The sequence below is a fragment of the Cetorhinus maximus genome, chromosome 7 (genome assembly GCF_964194155.1).
Source record: "Cetorhinus maximus chromosome 7, sCetMax3.hap1.1, whole genome shotgun sequence".
NCBI lineage: Eukaryota > Metazoa > Chordata > Chondrichthyes > Lamniformes > Cetorhinidae > Cetorhinus > Cetorhinus maximus.
In genome coordinates, this window is record NC_135885.1 from 133,828,490 (window position 1) to 133,848,502 (window position 20,013).

General features: G+C 45.0%; 1 protein-coding gene across 3 annotated transcripts in view; it reads left to right on the forward strand.

The window, feature by feature from the left end:
• tbc1d4 (TBC1 domain family, member 4) overlaps positions 1–20,013 on the forward strand; it is a 264,165-nt gene that overhangs the window by 138,501 nt on the left and 105,651 nt on the right. For all 3 annotated transcript variants that reach the window (XM_078545970.1, XM_078545971.1, XM_078545972.1), the window contains exons 3-5: positions 6,608–6,697; positions 9,236–9,340; positions 17,126–17,258. In XM_078545970.1, the coding sequence (XP_078402096.1) occupies positions 6,608–6,697; positions 9,236–9,340; positions 17,126–17,258 (328 nt within the window). The remainder of the gene's footprint in view (positions 1–6,607; positions 6,698–9,235; positions 9,341–17,125; positions 17,259–20,013) is intronic.

The window sequence follows — 20,013 nt, forward strand, 5'->3', positions numbered from 1 at the left end:
AAAAGCCGGCACAGCCATGATGGGCTGAAAGGCCTCATTGTGTTTTGTTTCATTCTATGATTTGAACAGCATACAAACATTGAATGAAGATTTCACTAAGGCTCTTAACTAGTTCATTTCTCCTATTGTTGCTGTAGACTTTTTTGAAAAAAAGAACTGGAACTTCTGAATCCTTATAAATCTAGTTAAGGAATCCTGGGGTTGTTAATACTGATATATTTTAAAGACACTCATGAAAACTTGCTGCATCCAGTATTTCAGATGAATTCTTGACATGTTTTGCCAATGTTGTTTTTGAGACAACAGTCCTTTGAAGCACCTCGAGATAACCCCTGTGCTAAAGGTGCTACATAAGTGCACGTTGTTGTTGTGTTAAGTTTTTTCCCCCAGGAACTTCCTCCTCCAGCTCCTGATATTTGAACGCAACAGGGCGTGCTTGGAAAAGATGGCTGCCACCTGAGCAGGAGGACTGACAGGTGTCACTTGCAACAGTCTAATGCACCATAGGAGTGCGGAGATTCTGGGAAACCTCGCCGAATTACAGTGTTAACCACAGGTGGTGTGACTGGCTCCTGGACATTTACAGAGGCACAGGTCCTAAGCACAGTGCAACACGAGGCTCTGCTCTCGTGACTACTCTCACTGCCGCTCGTGCCTGGCTGTCCATCTTCAACATGCCGGTGAGGATAACCTTGAGAGAGCCGTGAGGCAGGAATCCGCATTGCTTCCCACAGCCACTTTGAGACGTGCTGAGGGAATGTCTCCCAGCAAGCTGGGGCAGGGCTGGGGAAGGCTGCTGACTCACGAGGGGGCGAGGGTGGGGGGGGAGATGCCACTTTTCCCCCATCCAGCTCTCTTGTGCAAGGTGGCGGTACATTTTCCAGAGAGGGAAAAGGATCAATCTGTCACAGGGTGAGAAAACAGAAATACCAGTGACTGCTTCCCATGGAACCTGACAAGCCGCCGGTGTGAAATCTCGGTGTGGTGCCAACCGCGGATGGCGGTCAGCTTCCCGACCACCCCCGCCTGCCCTCGCTGAGCCCAACCGCCAAGGGCAAAATTCTGCCCAGAATTGCTATGGGGCAGAAGGAGGCCATTTGGCCCATCGTGTCTGCACCGGCTCTCTGAGCATTTTAACTTAGTGCCAATCTCCTGCCTTTTCCCCGTAACCCTGCACATTGCTTCTATTTAAATAATCATCCAATGCCCTCTTGAATGCCTCAGTTGAACCTGCCTCCACCACACTTCCAGGCAGCGCATTCCAGACCCGAACTACTCGCTGTTTGAAAAAGTTTTTTCTCACCTCGCATTTGCTTCTTTTGCGAAACACTTTGAAACTGTGCCCTCTGGTTCTTTATCCGTTTACGAGTGGGAACAGTTTCTCCCTATCCACTCTGTCCAGACCCCTCATGATTTTGAAACAAGTCTCCTCTTAGCCTTCTCCTCTCCAAGGAAAACAGTCCCAACTTCTCCAATCTTTCCTCATAACTGAAGTGTCTCATCCCTGGAACCATTCTTGTAAACCTCTTCTGCACTCTCTCCAATGCGTTCACATGCTTCCTATAGTGTGGCACCCAGAACTGTACACGATACTCCAGCTGAGACCTAACCACTGTCTTATATAAGTTCATTGAAACCTCTCTGATCGTTTACTCCATGGCCCTATTAATGAAGCCTAGAATACTTTATGCTTTAGAAACAGCCCTCTCTACCTGTCCTGCCACCTTTAATGACCTATGTGCATATACACGCAGGTCTCTCTGCTCCTGCACACCCTTTAGAATAGTATTCGGAGGTAGGGACACTCCCCACCGCACCACAAGACCTCCTTGCATTTATGTATATTTAGCCCATTCCCTAGTTATCCAGCCTCCGCTGTGACACATCACTCCCCTGGCTTTATAGACATGCACTCTAAGCTGCTCTCAGGCTTCTGCTAACTCACCCTCCAGGTGTCATTGAATCATACAGCACAGAAGAAGGCCATTCAGTCCATTGTGTTCGTATTCGTATCAGCTCTTTGAAAGACCACTGCAGTTAGCCCCACTCCTCCATTCCTCCCCCATAGACCTGCGGATTTCTCCTCTCCAAGTTTTTCCAATTCCCTTTAGAAAGATACGACCGAATCTGCTTCCTCCGCCCTTGTAGGCAGGGAATTCCAGATCATTGTTTCAAACAAGTTCTCCTGGATTTTTTTTTGCCAGTTCTCTTAAACCTGAACTCTGGTTACTGACGCTGCCGTGGAAACAGGTTCTTCCTTCCTTGTGGGAGGGAGCCTGACAGCCAGCTGTGGCTCAGTTGGCAGTACTGTTGCTTCTGAGTTCGAAAGTTTTGGGTTCAAGTCCCACTCCAGGGGCAGAATTTTCTGTGCCCGCTGGCATTGGGTGTCATGGCGGGCATGAGCAGACAAGATGGCAGGAAGGCCAAATATCTGTTGTGAAGCCCGTTTGCAAACACCCGCTCTGCCCGTCAATGGTGGGCCATGTTTCCTGCCACTGCACATTGGGAACTTCATGGTAATATGTCTACATATTATTCTAAGCTCAGCTCATTGGAACCATACCCCCGCCCCCATGCTGGATCATCCGAGCACGTCAGCGTGATTGCAGGCCGATGTATTTCACAACTGATTGTAAGCGACGTGCGCCTGGCGAGCAGTACTCTGTTCGAGAGTTCGAGGTCTGTCTGCCTACCTGGCTTCAGGCAGCACTCGTGGTCATCAGCGCCAGGCTTCGGAGGCAGCACCACATCACTTTTAGGGGGGCTCACGGGCAGGTCTCTACCTACCAGACCAGCCGTAAGGTGGGGCTGGTTTTTCAACGGCTGTAGGGCTATGGCTTATTTGGGGAAGGGGGAGAAGTGGACTCAGGCAAGGGAAGAGGCTGCAGGGTTAGGGCATTACTGGGGAAAGGGGGTATCCCAAGGTGTGTGTGGGGACACATGTTGATCTGTGCAGTGGCCTCAAGAGGGTGAGGGCTGAGGAGGCAGTCTCCAGAGGAGATGAGTCCAGATGGAAATTTGAGGCTGTGTGTGAGAGAGTGAGTGGTGATGTCCCTTGTGCTGGCAGTGAGTGAGATGCCAGTGAATGTGTGCTGGGCTTGTGAGTGTGTGAGTTTAGAGTGATGAGATGGCTGCCTTACCCTGATGGCACAGATGAGATCATTCATCCTCTTTCTGCACTGGATGGCGAATCTCTTCTGTGCAGCGTTGGCACTGACCACCACTGCCACTGCCCCCCAAGCTGGAGTGGCAACACAGCTGGGCCTCCTGTGGTCAGCGAGGGGGTAGAGACCACTGCGGCCAGATCCAATGGTGTCCAGGTGGCGTCCCCAGGGATGTGTCACTGAATTGGGGGCTGCAGTCTTCTTGCCTTTTGGGGCCATGTCTTCTGTGCTCCAGTCCTAGGCTGGAAACACTGAGAGGCGTGCGCATGGCTGCACTTTAAATATGGTGCGCGGCGTGAGGTAATAGCATGGCGGGTGAACGAGGGCCCACCCACCATCGAAACGGCGTGTTTCCCGGGAAGGCATGATTAATGAGGCGGGTTTGGGACGATATGGTGCAAAAACCCGCCATTGTGGCCAACGGGTAAAAAGCCCTTTTTCCTGCCTGCTACCTCACCTAGTGCAAATCTGGGATGATTCTGCCCCAGGACTTGAGCACAAAAATTAAGGCTGGAACTCCAATGCAGTACAGGAGTGCTGCAATGGCAGAGGTGCTATCTTTCAGATAAAATGTTAAACCAAGACACTGCCTGCCCTCTCAGGTGGATGTAAAAGATCCCATGGCCTGAATTTTTCCCACGTCAGACGGGCTCGACAGGAGCGGGCAGGGGGCGGTTGTGGAGCTAACCGCTACCTGCAATCGGTTCGGCACCGCGATTTCACACAGGCGGGCCAATTAAGGCCTGCCCAGTGTGGATTGCGAGCGGTAGCGAGCGCTACCTGTGCGGGTGGGGGGGGGGGAGGAGGGAGAGCTTGGCCCCGCGCGCAGTACGCGCATGCGCGAGAAAAAGTGCTTCAATCTTCCTGAGGCACGGAGCTGCCTCAGAGAGCTTGAAGCGCTTTTTGAAGAAATTATTAAAAACATTAAAAATTTAATGAAACATGTCCCATCTCATGTGACTGTGGATGCGGTTTCCTAAAAAATGTAAAGGCCGCTTGGCCTTTTCACCTGCCCGCCAACCGTTAGGTTGGACGGGTAGCATAAATTTCAGGCTAATGAGGTTGCTAATGGCCTTAATGGGCCTTTTAATTATTGGCGGGCCTGAGGTCCTCACGCATCATTTTACATTCCGGCGTGTCGGGCCCGCCCTCACACACTGAATGTAGAATCCTGGCCCATCGCACTATTGTGAAGAAGAGCAGGGGAGTTCTCCCTGTTGTCCTGGCCAATAATTATCCCTCAATCGACATCATTAAAAGAGATTTTCAGGCCATTATCACATTGCTGTTTGTGGGAGCTTGCTATGAGCAAATTGGCTGCCACATTTGTTACATTACACTTTCAAAAGTACTTCACTGGCTGCAATGTGCTTTGAGACATCAGGTGGTTGTGAAAGGTACTATATAAGTGGAAGTCTGTTTTCTGTTCTTTTCACACAGTTTTAGGTGCACCCTTTACAAGTGTTAGGATTCTCCCACTTTCATTTTTATAGTATTGATGGTAATTTTTCTAATAGGAGTAATTGATTTCAGGCTGATAGCTTTGCAGCTCATTCATGCCTACCATGTACCCAACCAGCAGATTCATTGCTGTGCAAATACATTAATACAAATGAATCCATTAGTCATGCATCTAAACAGATCCATTCACTGTTTAACCTAGCAGAGCTCGGACAGCTTAGCTTCCTGATTTAACTACTTCACTGAAGCACTCTTGTTACAAAATGTATTCAGAGAAAATGTTTCCTATTCTTTGCTGATTGAGCTGGTGTGGTCATTCCAATCAGGTAGAGAGAAAAATAATTGCTTACATTACTGCGTCACTACAGTGCAAGAGATGCATGATTATTTTAACTCTTCTCCTTGTTATGATCCTGGTCTAGGCCCCTAAGTTTTTGGTAAGATGCAGTTAGGGACGCATAATGTTTTGTTTAAAGTAGACAAAGTTTGAGATTCAAGGCACTTGCTCAGTGAGTAAAGCCTCAAGATTCCACATGTTTTGAACAAACAAAATAAACTTTACTATACAAGGTCAGAAAGATAAAACAATTTACAATATTTATCTTATATTCTAAAACTCAGGGTTAATATGAGGTACATGTGAATTAACAGGCAGACTGTGGTCGAACACACCACACTGCACAAATAGTGGCAGATGTGACCAAGACAGAGTCCACAGATTTCTCAACAACCCACCCCGACATCAGTAAACACTGTGTGTTAGCCAATCTCACTGAAACTGTGTCTCTATCATGAGGAATTCCAGTCTTCAGCTTTGAAGATCTAACCTGGGAATTCGTTCCAAAAATCACTCCAACACAGACGGCCTCAATACTGCCCACCTCACAGCTTTTCACCCTCGTCTCCCAAGATTCCATTCCCCTGGATTCCTGGATTTCTGTACTCAAGCACCAGCTCACAAACACAATTTCAGCTCTTCAGCCACCGAACAGAACGCTACTGCTCCCAAAGGGAGCAGGGAGTCACCAACCTTCTATTTCCTTCTTAGCACTCCAGGGCGTCTCCTGAGCCCTCAGCACTTATCGTCTGCTAGTGTAGCCCTTTTCTTGCTTGGAGTCTGTTTCTCTGCTCCTCCCTTTTTTCCTGAACTTTTAACTGGGACAGTCTCTGTCCCCTGCCTGCGACGCTTCTTTTGGGACACCTCCCTGCCTCCTCTCCCTGTGCCCTGCCTGGGACTCTTATCTTCAATGGCACGCCACTCCGGGTCACATAACATGGGTTTTCGCGCCGTTTTCCATCTCTGCGCAGGTGCACCGGGGCCGTCCTCGGCCTGAAGAATTTAAAATGCTGCTTTGCGCATGGGCTGCCCACTCTCGGTCCGCACTTGCGAGGAAACTCCGAGGTCTGCCGGGACTTGAGTTCCCGACCTCTGCTCTCAACGAGAAGGTAAGTTGGCTTTTGTAACACCCTCCAATGCTTCTGACCCTGGGTGCTTTAAGTTGTCTTGGCCTTGTGCTGTGATTATTAACACAAACAGTTGTTTTCATTTTGGATTCTTGTACAGCTTTGAGTAGATGGAGGTTCCGGGAGTAGGTTGCCTGCTGAGCCACAGATTATGTCTTGCACGAGGATAAAGGGATCATGAAGAAGTGAAACAACAAAGCCAAAAAAAAAGAAAAATCTGGATTTAACAATTTGGTGATAATTATGCCTGTTTTGTCAGTGTCTCTTTAAATGAAAGAGGACTGAAAGCCAGCTACAGTTGTCTCTGTGTATGTTCATGTCACAAAGAAGTCTTCATTCTTTCATCAGCACGTGGTGGTCACGGAACAGAGTAAATGTCCATAACCCAAGGCAGTGTCATACGTTCACAGCACAACGTGGATCTGAGCAACATTCAGCCTATGGTTCCTGAGTGAAACACAGGGCTATTTGTTTTATTTTCAAGAGGAATCATTTCTGCGTTCTTTTTACCTTTGTAGGTTGGTCGGTTTGAAGTTAACCTCATCAGCCCCGATACCAAAACAGTTGTACTTGAAAAGAATTTCAAAAATATTTCCTCATGTTCTCAGGTTTGTGTTCATCTGGCTTTTCTGGTCACTTTTTATTTTGTTACTGCAAGTGGTAGAATTGGACACTGCCCACAGTTTATTGTTTTACAACGAGGAGTGGTTGAAGTAATATTGTGTTCCAGTATTCTCTGCCTTGTTGGTCTTAAATTTTTTCAGCTCATCTGCAACCAGTTAGTTATTTTACATTTTATTTAAACATTAAAAAAAAAAATCACCTCGAGTTCACTGATCTCCTTGACAAGGCTGCAATCGTGTTTGCGGCATGGGTCCAGATTCATGATAGTCTATTGCTCAGTTCTGGCTCCCAGTATTGTCTGATGCTTATCTCTGAAAGGTTGTTAATATTATATCCCATAAAGCCAGTTGGTGAAGGATGTAACTGGTGCCAATGTTTACACGCATTTATAAGCATTTATTTACGCAGCTACAGATTACAAGCAAGCGCCTCCTAACACAACAGCCACAGTTTCAGTCTGTGTCTATTTATAGGGGTATAATTAACTCCCGAGTTAATGTCGGCCAACTGCCTATAATTAAACACAATTAATATACAATTAACAAGTAAGTGCTGGGACCTCCAGAGTGGACAGTTACCCTCTGGAAACATGGCTTCCTGGATCATGAGGTTGGCATGGCAAAATGAAGAGCCTCTTTTTTTGCGAAAGATCATTTGACAAACTTTGCAACCTCCTATGGTTGCCAACCCTTCTGGATTATCCTGGAATTCCCATTGCTGTTTGAAGCCCAGGAAAAATAAATTGAATACTTTTGTTAATTGGTTATAAAAATAGTGGAGATGGGAAAAGTGCTGTTTGTTTGGCACTCAAGAATCATTCCATCAAGTAATGAAGAGTCTATTAATTTCTAATTGGCTTGGGTAGTGTGGAGTGTAGATGCAAGTCGGGGAGGAGTGATTGGAAGTGGGATCGCATGCAATGAAACTGCCAGGAATGTGTCAAATGGAACTGGCAATCCCACAAACACATAATGCGATGATGTAAATTGCATTGAATCTCCTCAGCCCAGATCATAAGACCTTCCCTGGGCCAACTGTAAATTCTGCTTCGAAACTGCTTTTGACTCTAGCTTGCCTCATTCTGTTTAAAAATTGGCTTCTCTCATTGCGGCCAATTGCAATCAATATAATAAATTCCTTTGAAAACCTGAAAACAAACTTGACAACGAGATATTTTATAAATAATTTGTCGGCAAATTTGAGCTCATGACTGCAGAGCATAAACTGGTTTAACCCTTATGGTGTCATTTGGAAGACACTTTTCACCTATATTAAATTGCTTAGCTCTTTGGCTTTGTTTGAGCCAGTCAGTAAGGTGCGAGTTGTGCTTTTGGGGGATTACAATTAGTCATTTTGTTCAAATCCAGTATTAATAAGCAAAACAGAAATTGCTGGTAGTACTCAGCAAGTCAGTCAGCAGCTGTTGAGAGAGCAACGGAATTAACGTTTCAGGTCAATGACCTTTCATCAGAACTGGAAAAATTTAGCAACACACTAGGTTTTAAGCAAGTACAGAGGCAGGGAAGGTGGGGTGTGAGATGGGGGGGGCGCGCGAACAAGGTGGAAGGTCTGAGGGGACTTGACAGGGTGGATGCTGAAAGAATGTTTCCCCCTTGTGGGAGAGACCAGAACTAAAAATAAGGGGTCTCCTGTTTAAGATGCAAGTGAGGAGAAAATTTTTCTCGCAAAGGGTTGTGTGTCTGTGGAACTCTCTTCCCCAGAGAGTGGTAGAGGCAGTGTCATTGAATATGTTTATTGCAGAGATAGATAGATTCTTGACTAATAAGGGAATCGAAGGGTACCGGGGGTACAGGAAATTGGAGTAGAGGCCACAATCAAATCAGCCATGAGCTCAACAAATGGTAGAGCAGACTTGAGGGGCCTAATGGCCTACTCCTACTTCTAATTGATATGCTTGTATGTTCATATGATCAGGTGGAAGACAGGAGAGATTAAGTGATAAAACAGATAATAGTGCAAGGCTAAATTTACCATTTACACCCCCTCTACACCCACTTTTTGTTTCTTTACTTAATAGCACCCTCTTTAGCCTTCCACCAGCATTCCTTTTGAAATTTAATCTCTCTGGCCTTTCACACTATCATAGACCTTCCCTTTTGTTCTCCCCGCCCCCCCACTTTCCTGTGTAGTCTGTGTACTTGCTTAAAACCTGGTACATTGCTAATGTTTTGCAGTTCTGATTAAGGGATATTCATAACCCTGTTTCTCTCTGCCTGACCTGCTGAGTGTTTCCAGCATTTTCTGTTCATATTTCAGTTTTCCAGCATCTGCAGTAGTTTGCTTTTCCAAAGTCAACAAGATTGGTTGGCAATCTATAAGTGATGGCATCCCTTGGTTGGTTGGTCAAATGATGGGGCTTAACTAGAGGCAACCTTAAGATGAAAATCTGCTACTTTGCCAATTTAATCTTGCTGATCACTGGAAGAATTTGTGAAGTTGCTTAATTCTGCCCTTTTTACTCCCTCGTATCTAATTGGCATCTTTTAACTGTGTCATTCCAGGGTATTAAACACGTGGACCATTTTGGGTTCATTTGTCGAGAAAGTGTTGAACAAGGTCTGAATCATTATGTGTGCTATGTGTTTCAGTGTGCCAATGAATCACTGGTAAGTTCCTTTCTGTACTCTGGCAATTGCATATCTAATCTTCCAGAATAAGGCTTTATCAGAAATTAGACCACAATATGAAAATAGTGCATGGTTGGGCATAAAAGTGCCTGTTGGCCTCTTGCCAATTAGGCAACCGATATCAGGACTATTGTGATCAGGTTCTCTTTGAGGTGGAATAAATTTGGCACGAATATGGCTAAGTTCCCAGGCTGTTGTACGCAATGTACTTACTGGGCCATTTTCGTCTCTCCTCTGGCTGTTTAGGGTAACCTGTTTAGATTTTGCAAAAGCAGTTGCTTGAGAAAGCTACAGTGTGTAATCTGGAAGCAAAAGGCACCCAAAGTAAGCGGGACCTGTTCACAGTTTAACTTTGGGGCAGTATCCCACAAGCCATGCAGACTCCTCCTGTCATAAGGAAGCTCACTGTTCAGCACAATGACCTTGAAAAGAGCAAGGGGGCATGGTTCATAGGACCACGACCACTCGCAAAGATGTCCTCTCTGTGTCGTGCGTGTCAAATGATCAAAAAAAGGTTTTATAAGTGGGTTTATACCCAGCACACAGATGAAATCTTTCTCCTCGTTGAGGTGGCTAGCACAGCAGAAATAAACAGACTTGGAAAACAGGAACAGATGACAAAAGCTGCACTTTTCATGGAAAACTGGGCAAAACTACATAATGAAACCCCTAACTCACACTTAACAATAGAATCGCACTAATTCAGCCAACATCAACCAACAAATTTAATGACAAACAGGCTCACTTGAGGAATGTAATCTGCAAAACAGTGGTTAAAAATCTCAGATGAACGGAATTTTACTTCAGTAAGAGAGTTGGCCTTTTACCTTCATTTTGAGAGCCAAGAGCCCGGTGACGTCAGCTCATGGGCCAGGCTGTGAGATTTGTTTTGATGAGAAATTTATTTAATTTTGAATGTAGGATTGGGTAGACCTGGGTAACTACTTGATATAAAGTGCAGTAGGCTTCTCAGTGAAGAATTAGGTCCGGTATTAGCTGGTTTATTTATCATAGATGTTGGCCTCGAAAAATCCCTCCAAAAAAACAAGGTCAACTTATACACTGAGTATAAAAGTGAACTGCCTGTGTGGGTGTGGGTGCTAACCATTTTGAAATGTCAAATCAGCATCCAACGGAAGGAGTGGACGTGTCTTAAACTCCCACATCTTCATAACACAGCCCGTGTCTCCTGCTTGATCCCTTACGCCCACTTATAAGGTACTGGTAAGTAGAACAGGCATTTATAGGGTAAAAAATTGAAGCTCACTGCTATTTAGCGTATAACATGTCATGGCTGAAAAAAGGAGGCCGACTTATATACTGAGTATGTGCAAAAACTTGATCTTTGGGGCTGGAGAAGTGGGGACTCCGTATATGCCAAGTTGACTTATACATCGTGACTTACAGTAGCGACTGTTTTGTATTGCAACAAAACAAACCTGGTGCACATATTTAATAGAATCTGCTTAGTGACTGCGTAGTGCTTCGTTAAGAAGCTGATTACGATCCTTATGGAAAAACACTTGAGCTAGGGATCATTTATGTATGGGGTGAAGTTACTCATTTAGCGAAGATGGGGAATGTTAGATTCCAGTATCAGTGACATGCCAATGTGATGCAGTATTAAAATGTGTGATTTTAATATATTTTCATTAATTTTGGAGGAAGAAACATGTCAGCATTATTCCACATCACGATAACATTGTGGTGGAATATTGCCAATGCATTGTTCAGTGTAGGGATAGATTTTTTATTGGAATGATTGAAGATCTTTTCTAATGCTTGAGACTTTGTAGGAAAATCAAAGTCAATGTCGGGGTCCAAATAACCTTTAAAACCACTGGAGTCGAATTGTGCCTCCCGAGTGGGTCTCCTGTTTATCCCTGTTCCTTGGTAGATTGCATTGAGATTTTTCTGATGTTCGCAAAGGGATTGTAGTGTGAGAGATTGGGCAGTTTCAAACTAGCTCTTGCCAGGCAGCAGAAATGGTGAGCTACAAGTGTCGTTGAATTCAGTTCCCATTGCACAGGTTGGGCAGTGTCATTCAGAGAAACAAAGAGCAGTGATAATGGAAGTGCTGCACTTGGGAATGGGGCAAGTTATTTGGCTTCTGTATTGAATATGATCACTATGTCAGTTAGATAGATAGAACTGGTTTATTGAAAATCCATCATGGCGGCAGCACTGAATTGTGATGATGATACAAATTAAACAAGTAATCATACTTCATAACATAGTTAGAGTCAATCATTAAAATAACAATAAAGTGTCAAATAATAAAAGGATTGCACAATTATGAATATTTCAGTATAGACATAATTACAATACATTGCAAAAGGCTGGTCTCCTTAATTTACAGAATAAAAATGAAAGGTCTGTGATATATGTTGTATTTTCAATAGGTCTCAAAAAGAGGTTCTGAGTCTTGTATAGTTTAAAATTAAGCGTCTATTGATAACACATAACTATGTACATATATATATATACTCCATGCTTGCTTCTACACAGGTCTCTGTCCGGTCCATAATTGACTCTAGCCTCAGGTCATGTGTCTCTTTACATCACACTGTGGAGTGTACTGTTTCCCAGTCCCACATTAACCCTTGCTATGCCAGAAACCCTTATTCTACAGTCTGCTGCACTCTGCATTTTGTATTGAAAGTCAACAGTATAGAGGGAGTGCATGCTCCAAAAAAAAAATGATTGTCTCAAATGGTTTGTTCAATTAGAAATCATATTATTTATTGACATCCGTCCATCTCGGGAGATTGCACCCAGTGTGGATGTCACTATGTCACTTCTGGAATTGGACATCATCTGTTGTGGCTGTAGAGGCCGATTCATGAGTGGTAGCCCTTTCTGCAGCTGGCACAGATGAATAGCATTGGTCCGGGGTCAACTGATGCTTTTTCCTGCTGGAAGGCTCTCTTTTCTGCCATAAGATCCTGACTGCTTGTCTCCAGGCTCTCCAGACAGCAGAGAGGACTTCCCATACATTGACTGTGATCCTGGTCAACCTGACGCCTCGCTTGCAGACATCCTTGTAACCCAAATGTGGGCGACCTGTAGGTCTCATACCAATAGCAAGATCGCTATAGAGCATGTCTTTGGGGATGTGGCCATCATCTATTTGGCTCACATGATCCTTGGCTCACATGACCCAGTCAATGGAGTCAGCACTGACTCAAGAGGGCAAACATGCTGGGGATCCGTGCACACTGGTGTACTTCCATATTTGGCACTCTGTCTTGCCAGGGGATGCCCAATATTCATCTAAGGCAGCGGAGGTGGAACCTGTTCAGCCACTTTTCTTGGGCTTGTGTAAGTTATCCATGCGTGGCTACTATAAAGGAACACAAGCCTAATATACATGGAGCTTTGTATTTTTGGTTTAATTAGTTTGATTAGTTGGTCCACACTTGACTTCTCAACTTTGATATGACAGCTGCGGCCTTGGCAATCTTGGTGCTGATTTCAGCATCAAGGGACAGGTTGCTGGTAATTGTTCACCCAAGGTATGTGAAGCTGTCGACGACCTCCAGAGTGAGGTTATCAATGTCGATGGAAGGGTTCTCTGCGTCCTGGCCCATACCTTTGGTCTTCCTGACACTGAATATCAGTGCAGACTCCTCGCAGGCCCAGACCTACAAGCTGAAGCAAGTGAACTTCAATATGGGCTGCCAGTGCGGCGCCATCAACAAACAGCAACTCACGAACTGGGACATTGCGTACTTTGGTCTAGGTGTGCAGTCTTACCAAGTTGAAAAGCCTGCCGTCGGCTCGCAAATGCAGGCACTCTCAGTGACACCCTCTTTTGAGTCACTGAAAGTGTATAATCGCAGCATGGAGAAGAATATGCCAAAGAGAGTTGACGCCAGGGCACAGCCCTGCTTTACCCCGCTGCTGATCTTGAAAGTCTCTGATGATGCTCCATTGTAACTGCGAAACTGTGCACGTTCTTGTGGAAAGAAGAAATGATGCCTAAGAGTCCAGGCAGGCAGCCTATTTCCACAGCAGTTGATAGACCCCACATCTGCTGATAAGGTCGAAGGCCTGGGTGAGGTTTATGAAAGCAATGTGGAGTGGTTTGCGACACTGTAACTGCCAAAACGAAAAAGTCATATCAACTGTCCATCTGCCAGCATTGATGCCACACCAAGACTTAGGGTAGGTGCATGATGCCAGGGTCTGCAACCTGGTCAAATATGGGAGTCAATAAAGGAGTCCAGTCAAAACTTCAAGCCTAAACCAACAATAACTACAAGAGATGAGCATGTAACCAGCGGAGGATTACAGAATTATCACTTCCCCCATCTTAATATTTTTTTCAAAGCCAAGTTCATGAACCAGCTTTAATAAAACTGGCTAATCAAATGATTTCTGTGCGCTGTTTAAAGCTGCCTTCTTCAGACAGATTGAATGCCTGAAGCAAAGTGTTGTTAGCATTATGTTCATAACAAACTTAATAAAATACGGAGTACTGAAATAAAAACAATTACGTCAATGCTAGAAATCCTTGCAAGAATCTGTCATGGATTCGTAGAGTAATAGAGCACAGAAAGAGGCCATTCAGCACATCTCCTCTGTGCTGAAGTGTTACCCAGTTAGCCCCATAATTGGATGTTATGATTTCTGGGCAATGGTCCCAGGATGTTAAGTTTCCTGTCAACCTGCCCCTTTTGACATTGTAGTAGCGGGAGAGGCTCGACAGAACGAAAGCACCCATGTAACGTTTGTGAAAGGCAGCTGTTAAAAGCTGCTGGAAAAGCTCAGCAGGTCTGGCAGCGTCGGCGGAGAGAGAAACAGAGTTAACGTTTCGAGTCCGTATGACTTCTTTGGAGCATCCGCTGTCTTTTGCTTTTATGTTAAAAGCTGCTGATTGGGACATTTACGTGAGGCCCAAAATCTGTGCTCACTTTCAAGGCAGTTTAACGTAATGAATCAATGAAGCATTGTAATGCTGCTTATGTGCTTGTGCACTTGCAATGGTACTTCTGTGTCAAAACAATTAGAAATACAGATAAGTTCAGCTGTCTGAACGCTACAGTCTGACATTGTGATGTTTTTTCATCTTTTGGAGTGGACCGTGTTACCTGTGGTAACCATGGTAAATGGACGACTGATAGTCTTGAGGCAAGCCATCCTATACAACGTTAGCACAAGGCTCAAAGTTTCAGACAGAGTCTGGCTGTTTAGGGGAACTTGTTTAGATTTTGCAAAAGCAGTTGCTTGAGAAAGCTACAGTGTGTAACCTGGAAGCAAAAGACACCCAAAGTAAGCGGGACCTGTTCACAGTTTAACTTTGGGGCAGTATCCCACAAGCCATGCAGACTCCTCCTGTCATAAGGAAGCTCACTGTTCAGCACAATGACCTTGAAAAGAGCAAGGGGGCATGGTTCATAGGACCACGACCACTCGCAAAGATGTCCTCTCTGTGTCGTGCGTGTGTCAAATGATCAAAAAAAGGTTTTATAAGTGGGTTTATAACCAGCACACAGAGGATCAAGCTGGAAACTGCCCTTCTGCTGTGAAAGAAAGTGTGCTGGGGCGGAGGTGGAAATTGTGAATTGTAGCAAACATTTACAGGCCTATAAAACAGAATGGGGCAACAGAAAATAAAGTTTAGTGGAGGGTGGGGAGAAGAATAAACAAACAAAGTACATGTATCTTAAGCAAACTGCCTGGTACATCGAAGGGCGGAGAGAATAATGTTGCAGATTAGACAAGCTTTGAGAAGTGGTTAGTAAATAGTGGAACAAGCATTAAAGCTTAGGTTTGAATCTTTCAATATCAATAGGGGAGGGTCATGTTTTACTTAGTCACATGATTTATATTGTTTTGATAAGCTTGCTGTAGTGCAATGATAGATGACCCACAGTTGTGTTTAAGCTACAGTGTGACTGCAGTAAACATCAAAAACACATTCCAGATCCCAGCTATGAGCAACGCCAACTTTGGCATTTTCCCATTTTCTTTTTTAATTTAAATGAATGTGTTTTTAAACACATGTGGCCTGTCGGAATTAATATCCCTTATAGGTATAGGGCCTTGCGTGTGTTTTACCTCATCCTTCTTGTTGCTTTGCCTAACAAATGTAGGGCTATTGTCTCAGAAAGCTCTGTTACTGTGTTATCACTTGGTTACTCACATATGAAACATTCCAAGTTGAATAGCGCAGTTAATGAACTGCCTTTTTGCAGAAGTGGGGAGATGGGGGCATAATGGCTAGACTCGTAATCTGGAGGCCCCGGCTAGGGGTAAAATCCCACCATCACAGCTGGGTGGAATTTAAATTCTATGAATAATCTGGGATTGAAAAGCTAACCTTAGTAACGGTGACCATGAAACCATTGTCGATTTATTTACAGCTGGACTTGGAGCTTTGGAATCAGGCTGGGAGGCTTTTTAAAAGAGGTCACTGCCTCTTGTTTCCTAAAAGGCAACGGCGAGGCCGCTTTTTGCGGCTGCTGCTCGCAGACCACCCTGGTCTTTTCTGGGTCTTTAAATCAAAACTTGTCATATCTGGCCGGTTTCATTCACGTGCCCAATACTGATATTGTTTAACCAGAATGGTTTGGAAGCCCAAAGACATCATTATGCAATAGGATATAGATGGTGGTCTTTCATACTCAGCTGGTGGCTAACTGGTCTCGTCGGCTTTCTTTTGTTAAATTCAAATTTGCAGACATAGGGCTGGATTTGCACCATGTTGGGATGACTCAGGGGCCCTTTAAAAATGGCAGCTGGAACCCGATTCTGGGACTCCCGACCCCATTCCCAGGGTTTCCCATTTTAAGGATTGCCTTTTAAGTGTGCCAGCAGGTTTGAGTCAAAAGCCTGTGTCCTATGCTCCTAGCCTGGTCTGCTCTGTTGTGGGGGTAGACATATCCTAGTCCTCCGCAATTTTCATGGAGTTGGGCCAGGCTTTCAATGTGTCGTGATTCACGGCACCTCAGAGGTGTTGTGAACCATAGTCTGCATGAGAGGGCCTTTTAAAAGGTAAGTTCAAAGGTCCTCCTCATACCCCAACGCCAAGGTATACCACCACCCATGCCCTATGGCCCTCCATGCCAAGGATTCCCCCCAACCAACCCCTATAGCCCCTCATAACGTCTTTGGTTTTGTACTCTATGCCCTATTGATAAAGCTCAGGATGCCGTATGCTTTATTAACCGCTCTCAACCTGTCCTGCACATATGCACCCAGCTCCTGCACCCCCTTTAGAATTGTGCCCATTTTAAAGAATATTGTCCCTCCATATTCTTCCTAGCAAAATGAATCACTTCATCCTTGTCTGCGTTAAATTTCATCTGTTATTTATCTGCCCATTCCACCAACCTGTCTATGTCCTTCTGGAGTTCTACACTATCCTCCTCATAATTCACAATCCTTTCAAGTTTCCTACTATCCGCAAATTTTGAAATTGTGGTCCTGTACACCAGGGTCTAAGTTATTAATATATAAGGAAGAGCAGGGGCCCTAACACCGATCCCTATATACCTTTCTCCAGCTCTAACTTTGCTCAGAATTCTGTTGTATGGCATCTAATCAAATGCCTTTTGGATGTCAACCCTGAGTCAGATTTGTTTGGCAATGCTCCTGTGAAACACTTTGGGACATTTTGCCATATTCAAGGCGCTATATAAATGCAAGTTCTTGTTATAGTAAAAATAATTCTTCTGCCTGTCGAATTGCTTTTGCTCTTTCTCGAGCAGCATGTACTTGCTTTGTGCAGTGACTCATTTGAATTGTGCCTTTTGACAGGTGGATGAAGTCATGCTGACCTTGAAGCAGGCCTTTAGCACTGCTGCCGCCCTACAGAACGCTAAGACTCAGATCAAACTGTGCGAGGCGTGTCCCATGCATTACTTGCATAAACTCTGTGAACGGATTGAAGGTAAATCGATATAAGGCATCAGACAACTGTAGCCATAGGATTCTGAAGGCAGCAAAAGGCATTGTAGAGTATTCTCTCTGCTTTCAAGTCGTATTGAGTGAGGTTCTCCACGCTTTTCCCGCCCATTTACAGTCAGTTCCAAAATGGCAGCAGGAAATCAGCTAGGAAGCCAATCTCCTGTCTGCCCATTGGTCACTGCCACATCTGGATTTCCTTTTAGAAATGATCATAGACACTATATACTGGGTGGATATTAAATAGGATACCTGCTTATTTTCCTTCATTAACCCTGGTAGTGTGTCATTGTCAAGAAGCCTCTAGTGTGTTCTGGCATCCAGCATTGCTAAGGAGGTGCGGTTTAAATTTTAAATTATTCCCCACCCTCTACCGCTCGGGTGCAGCGAATCACAGAGGGATCAATCACACTGGCCCAGCAGAATCTTTCTCAATCTGTTGAAAAATATTTGACCACTTCCCCAGCTGCCCTGGAAGCAGTCAGTCCTCCATTGCTGCAGGCGGCTGAGGCTTGCAGCTGCAATAGTCCACTCCCTTCCCCACCTCACGATCCAGGGGAGGGATTCCAGGCGTTGCTGATAATCCCACCCGGATCCTACCAATTTGAGTTAATCCTGGATTTCCACCTGGGTCGGTGTCAGGGGACACAAGTGGCACAAAATCTGCCTTGCAGAGTTACCACCAAAGAGGAACACCTAGGCCAAATTGCTTTGAATGCTCCCAGCCGGCAAAGCAGAGGTCAGCCGATGGAAGTGCAGGACTGAGGGAGTGCTGCATTGTCCCTGGTGCCATCATTCAGATAGGGTGTAAAACAAAAGCTCAGGAGCTCCGCTTCACTGGACATAATATTTCCCATGTCACTGTTCAAAGAAGAGCAATGGATTTGCCCGTTGTCCTGACCAATATTCTTCCCTCTCCCAACACCTCGATGGTGATTTCATGCCTTTGTTATTTGTTCAAACTTGTTGGGCATAAAATAGCTGCTTATATAATACCAATTCAAATGTAAAGTTGATTTGACTGTGAAGCTCTTTGAAGTCTTGAGATTGTGAAAGGCACCATGTCAACTCAAATTCTTTTTGGGATAAGCAAAAATCTGATACTCAGTTTTAAAGGTTATAGACAATGTTAAAATGCGATATGAACACGATGTTTAACACCATCCAGGATAAAGCTACTGCTTCATTGGCACCCCATCCATCATCTTAAACATTCATTCCCTCCACCACCGACACACAGTGGCAGCAGTGTGTACCATCTACAAGATGCGCTGCAGGAACTCACCAAACCTCCTTAGACAGCACCGTCCAAACCCACAACCACTCCCATCTAGAAAGACAAAGGTAGCAGTGGCATAGGAACACCACCACCTGGAAGCTCCCCTCCAAGCCACTCCCATCCTGACTTGGAAATATATCCCTGTTCCTTCACTGTCGCTGGGTCAAAATCCTGGAACTCCCTCCCTGACAGCACTGTGGGTGTACCTACACCACATGGACTGCAGCGGTTCAAGAAGGCAGCTCACCACCACCTTCTTGAGGGCAATTAGGGATGGGCAATAAATGCTGGCCCAGCCAGGGAAGCCCACGTCCTGTGAACGAATGAATAAAAAAAAAAGAGCTTTGCTATTGACTCTTTGGTTAAAGGCACCGTACATGAATTTAGGCCTTTCAGATTCAAAAGTTCATGTTGTTGATTCTTGAACTTAACTCGTTTGGCTGATCCATACCGAGACACTGGTGAAGCCTCTTGTGATCCAAGACTAGGAATGCCTGAAAATCAGCCAGGGCTTCTGACCCTGCTCACCACGACTGACAACAGGAAAGTGCTGAACAGTGACGGCCACTTTTAACTCTTTAACGCCTTTGAACAGAGCACGCCAACACTTAGGCCAGGTCCTGCCCGCTGCGGGACCGGAAATTCCCACCCAAAGCCCACGGACCTTTGGCTGGTCCATCGGATTTTCCGTCCTGCCTGCCCACCACTCCCGCCGAGGGTGGGACCAGGAAATCCCAGCCTTAATGTCTGGCTTCATACATAGAGAATGGGCACTGGGACAGGGTGCACTCCATTGCTAACTCAAAATGATTTAGGTGGCAGAGTTAATAAAATAAATGGGAGTAAAAAGTTGCAAAGGAACATTGATAGATAAAGTGACGTGGACCAAATTGTGGCAGGGAGAGTTCAATGCAGAACAGTGTTAGGTCATCCACTTTAGACCTAAGAAAGGTAGTTGAGAGTGTTTTCTAAATATCAAAAAGCTAGGAACCGTAGGGGTGCAGAGAGATTTAACAGTTCATGCATGCGGCTGCTGCTTGTAGCTACTTCTGCCTGGAGATCTGCTGTCATGGTATGTCTTGTGCTGTCCTCATACATTCATTGTAGCTCGCTTTGCACTCTAGCAGAGATCTCTGTAGCTTTTCACCTCTGATCAAATGGCCAAAGTACCGACATTTTCTTTTTTGGTTGTCACTCTATAGGGATCTTTTTGCTCTTGCTATTTCAAGCACCTCTTCATTTATCTTACGGTCTGTCTGTGGGATTTTAGGCAGACGTCTTAGCATCCACATTTCAAAGGCCTCTATTTTCTTCCACTTTTTCTGAGGCATACAGGAAAGTGGATAGAATGCGGCATCTTATGAGTTTTTTTCCTTGTTGCATGCTTGAGTTTTCTTGTTGTTAACCCAACCTTCATCTTCACAAAATTACTTCTGGCTATCTCTATTCTTCTCTATCTCTA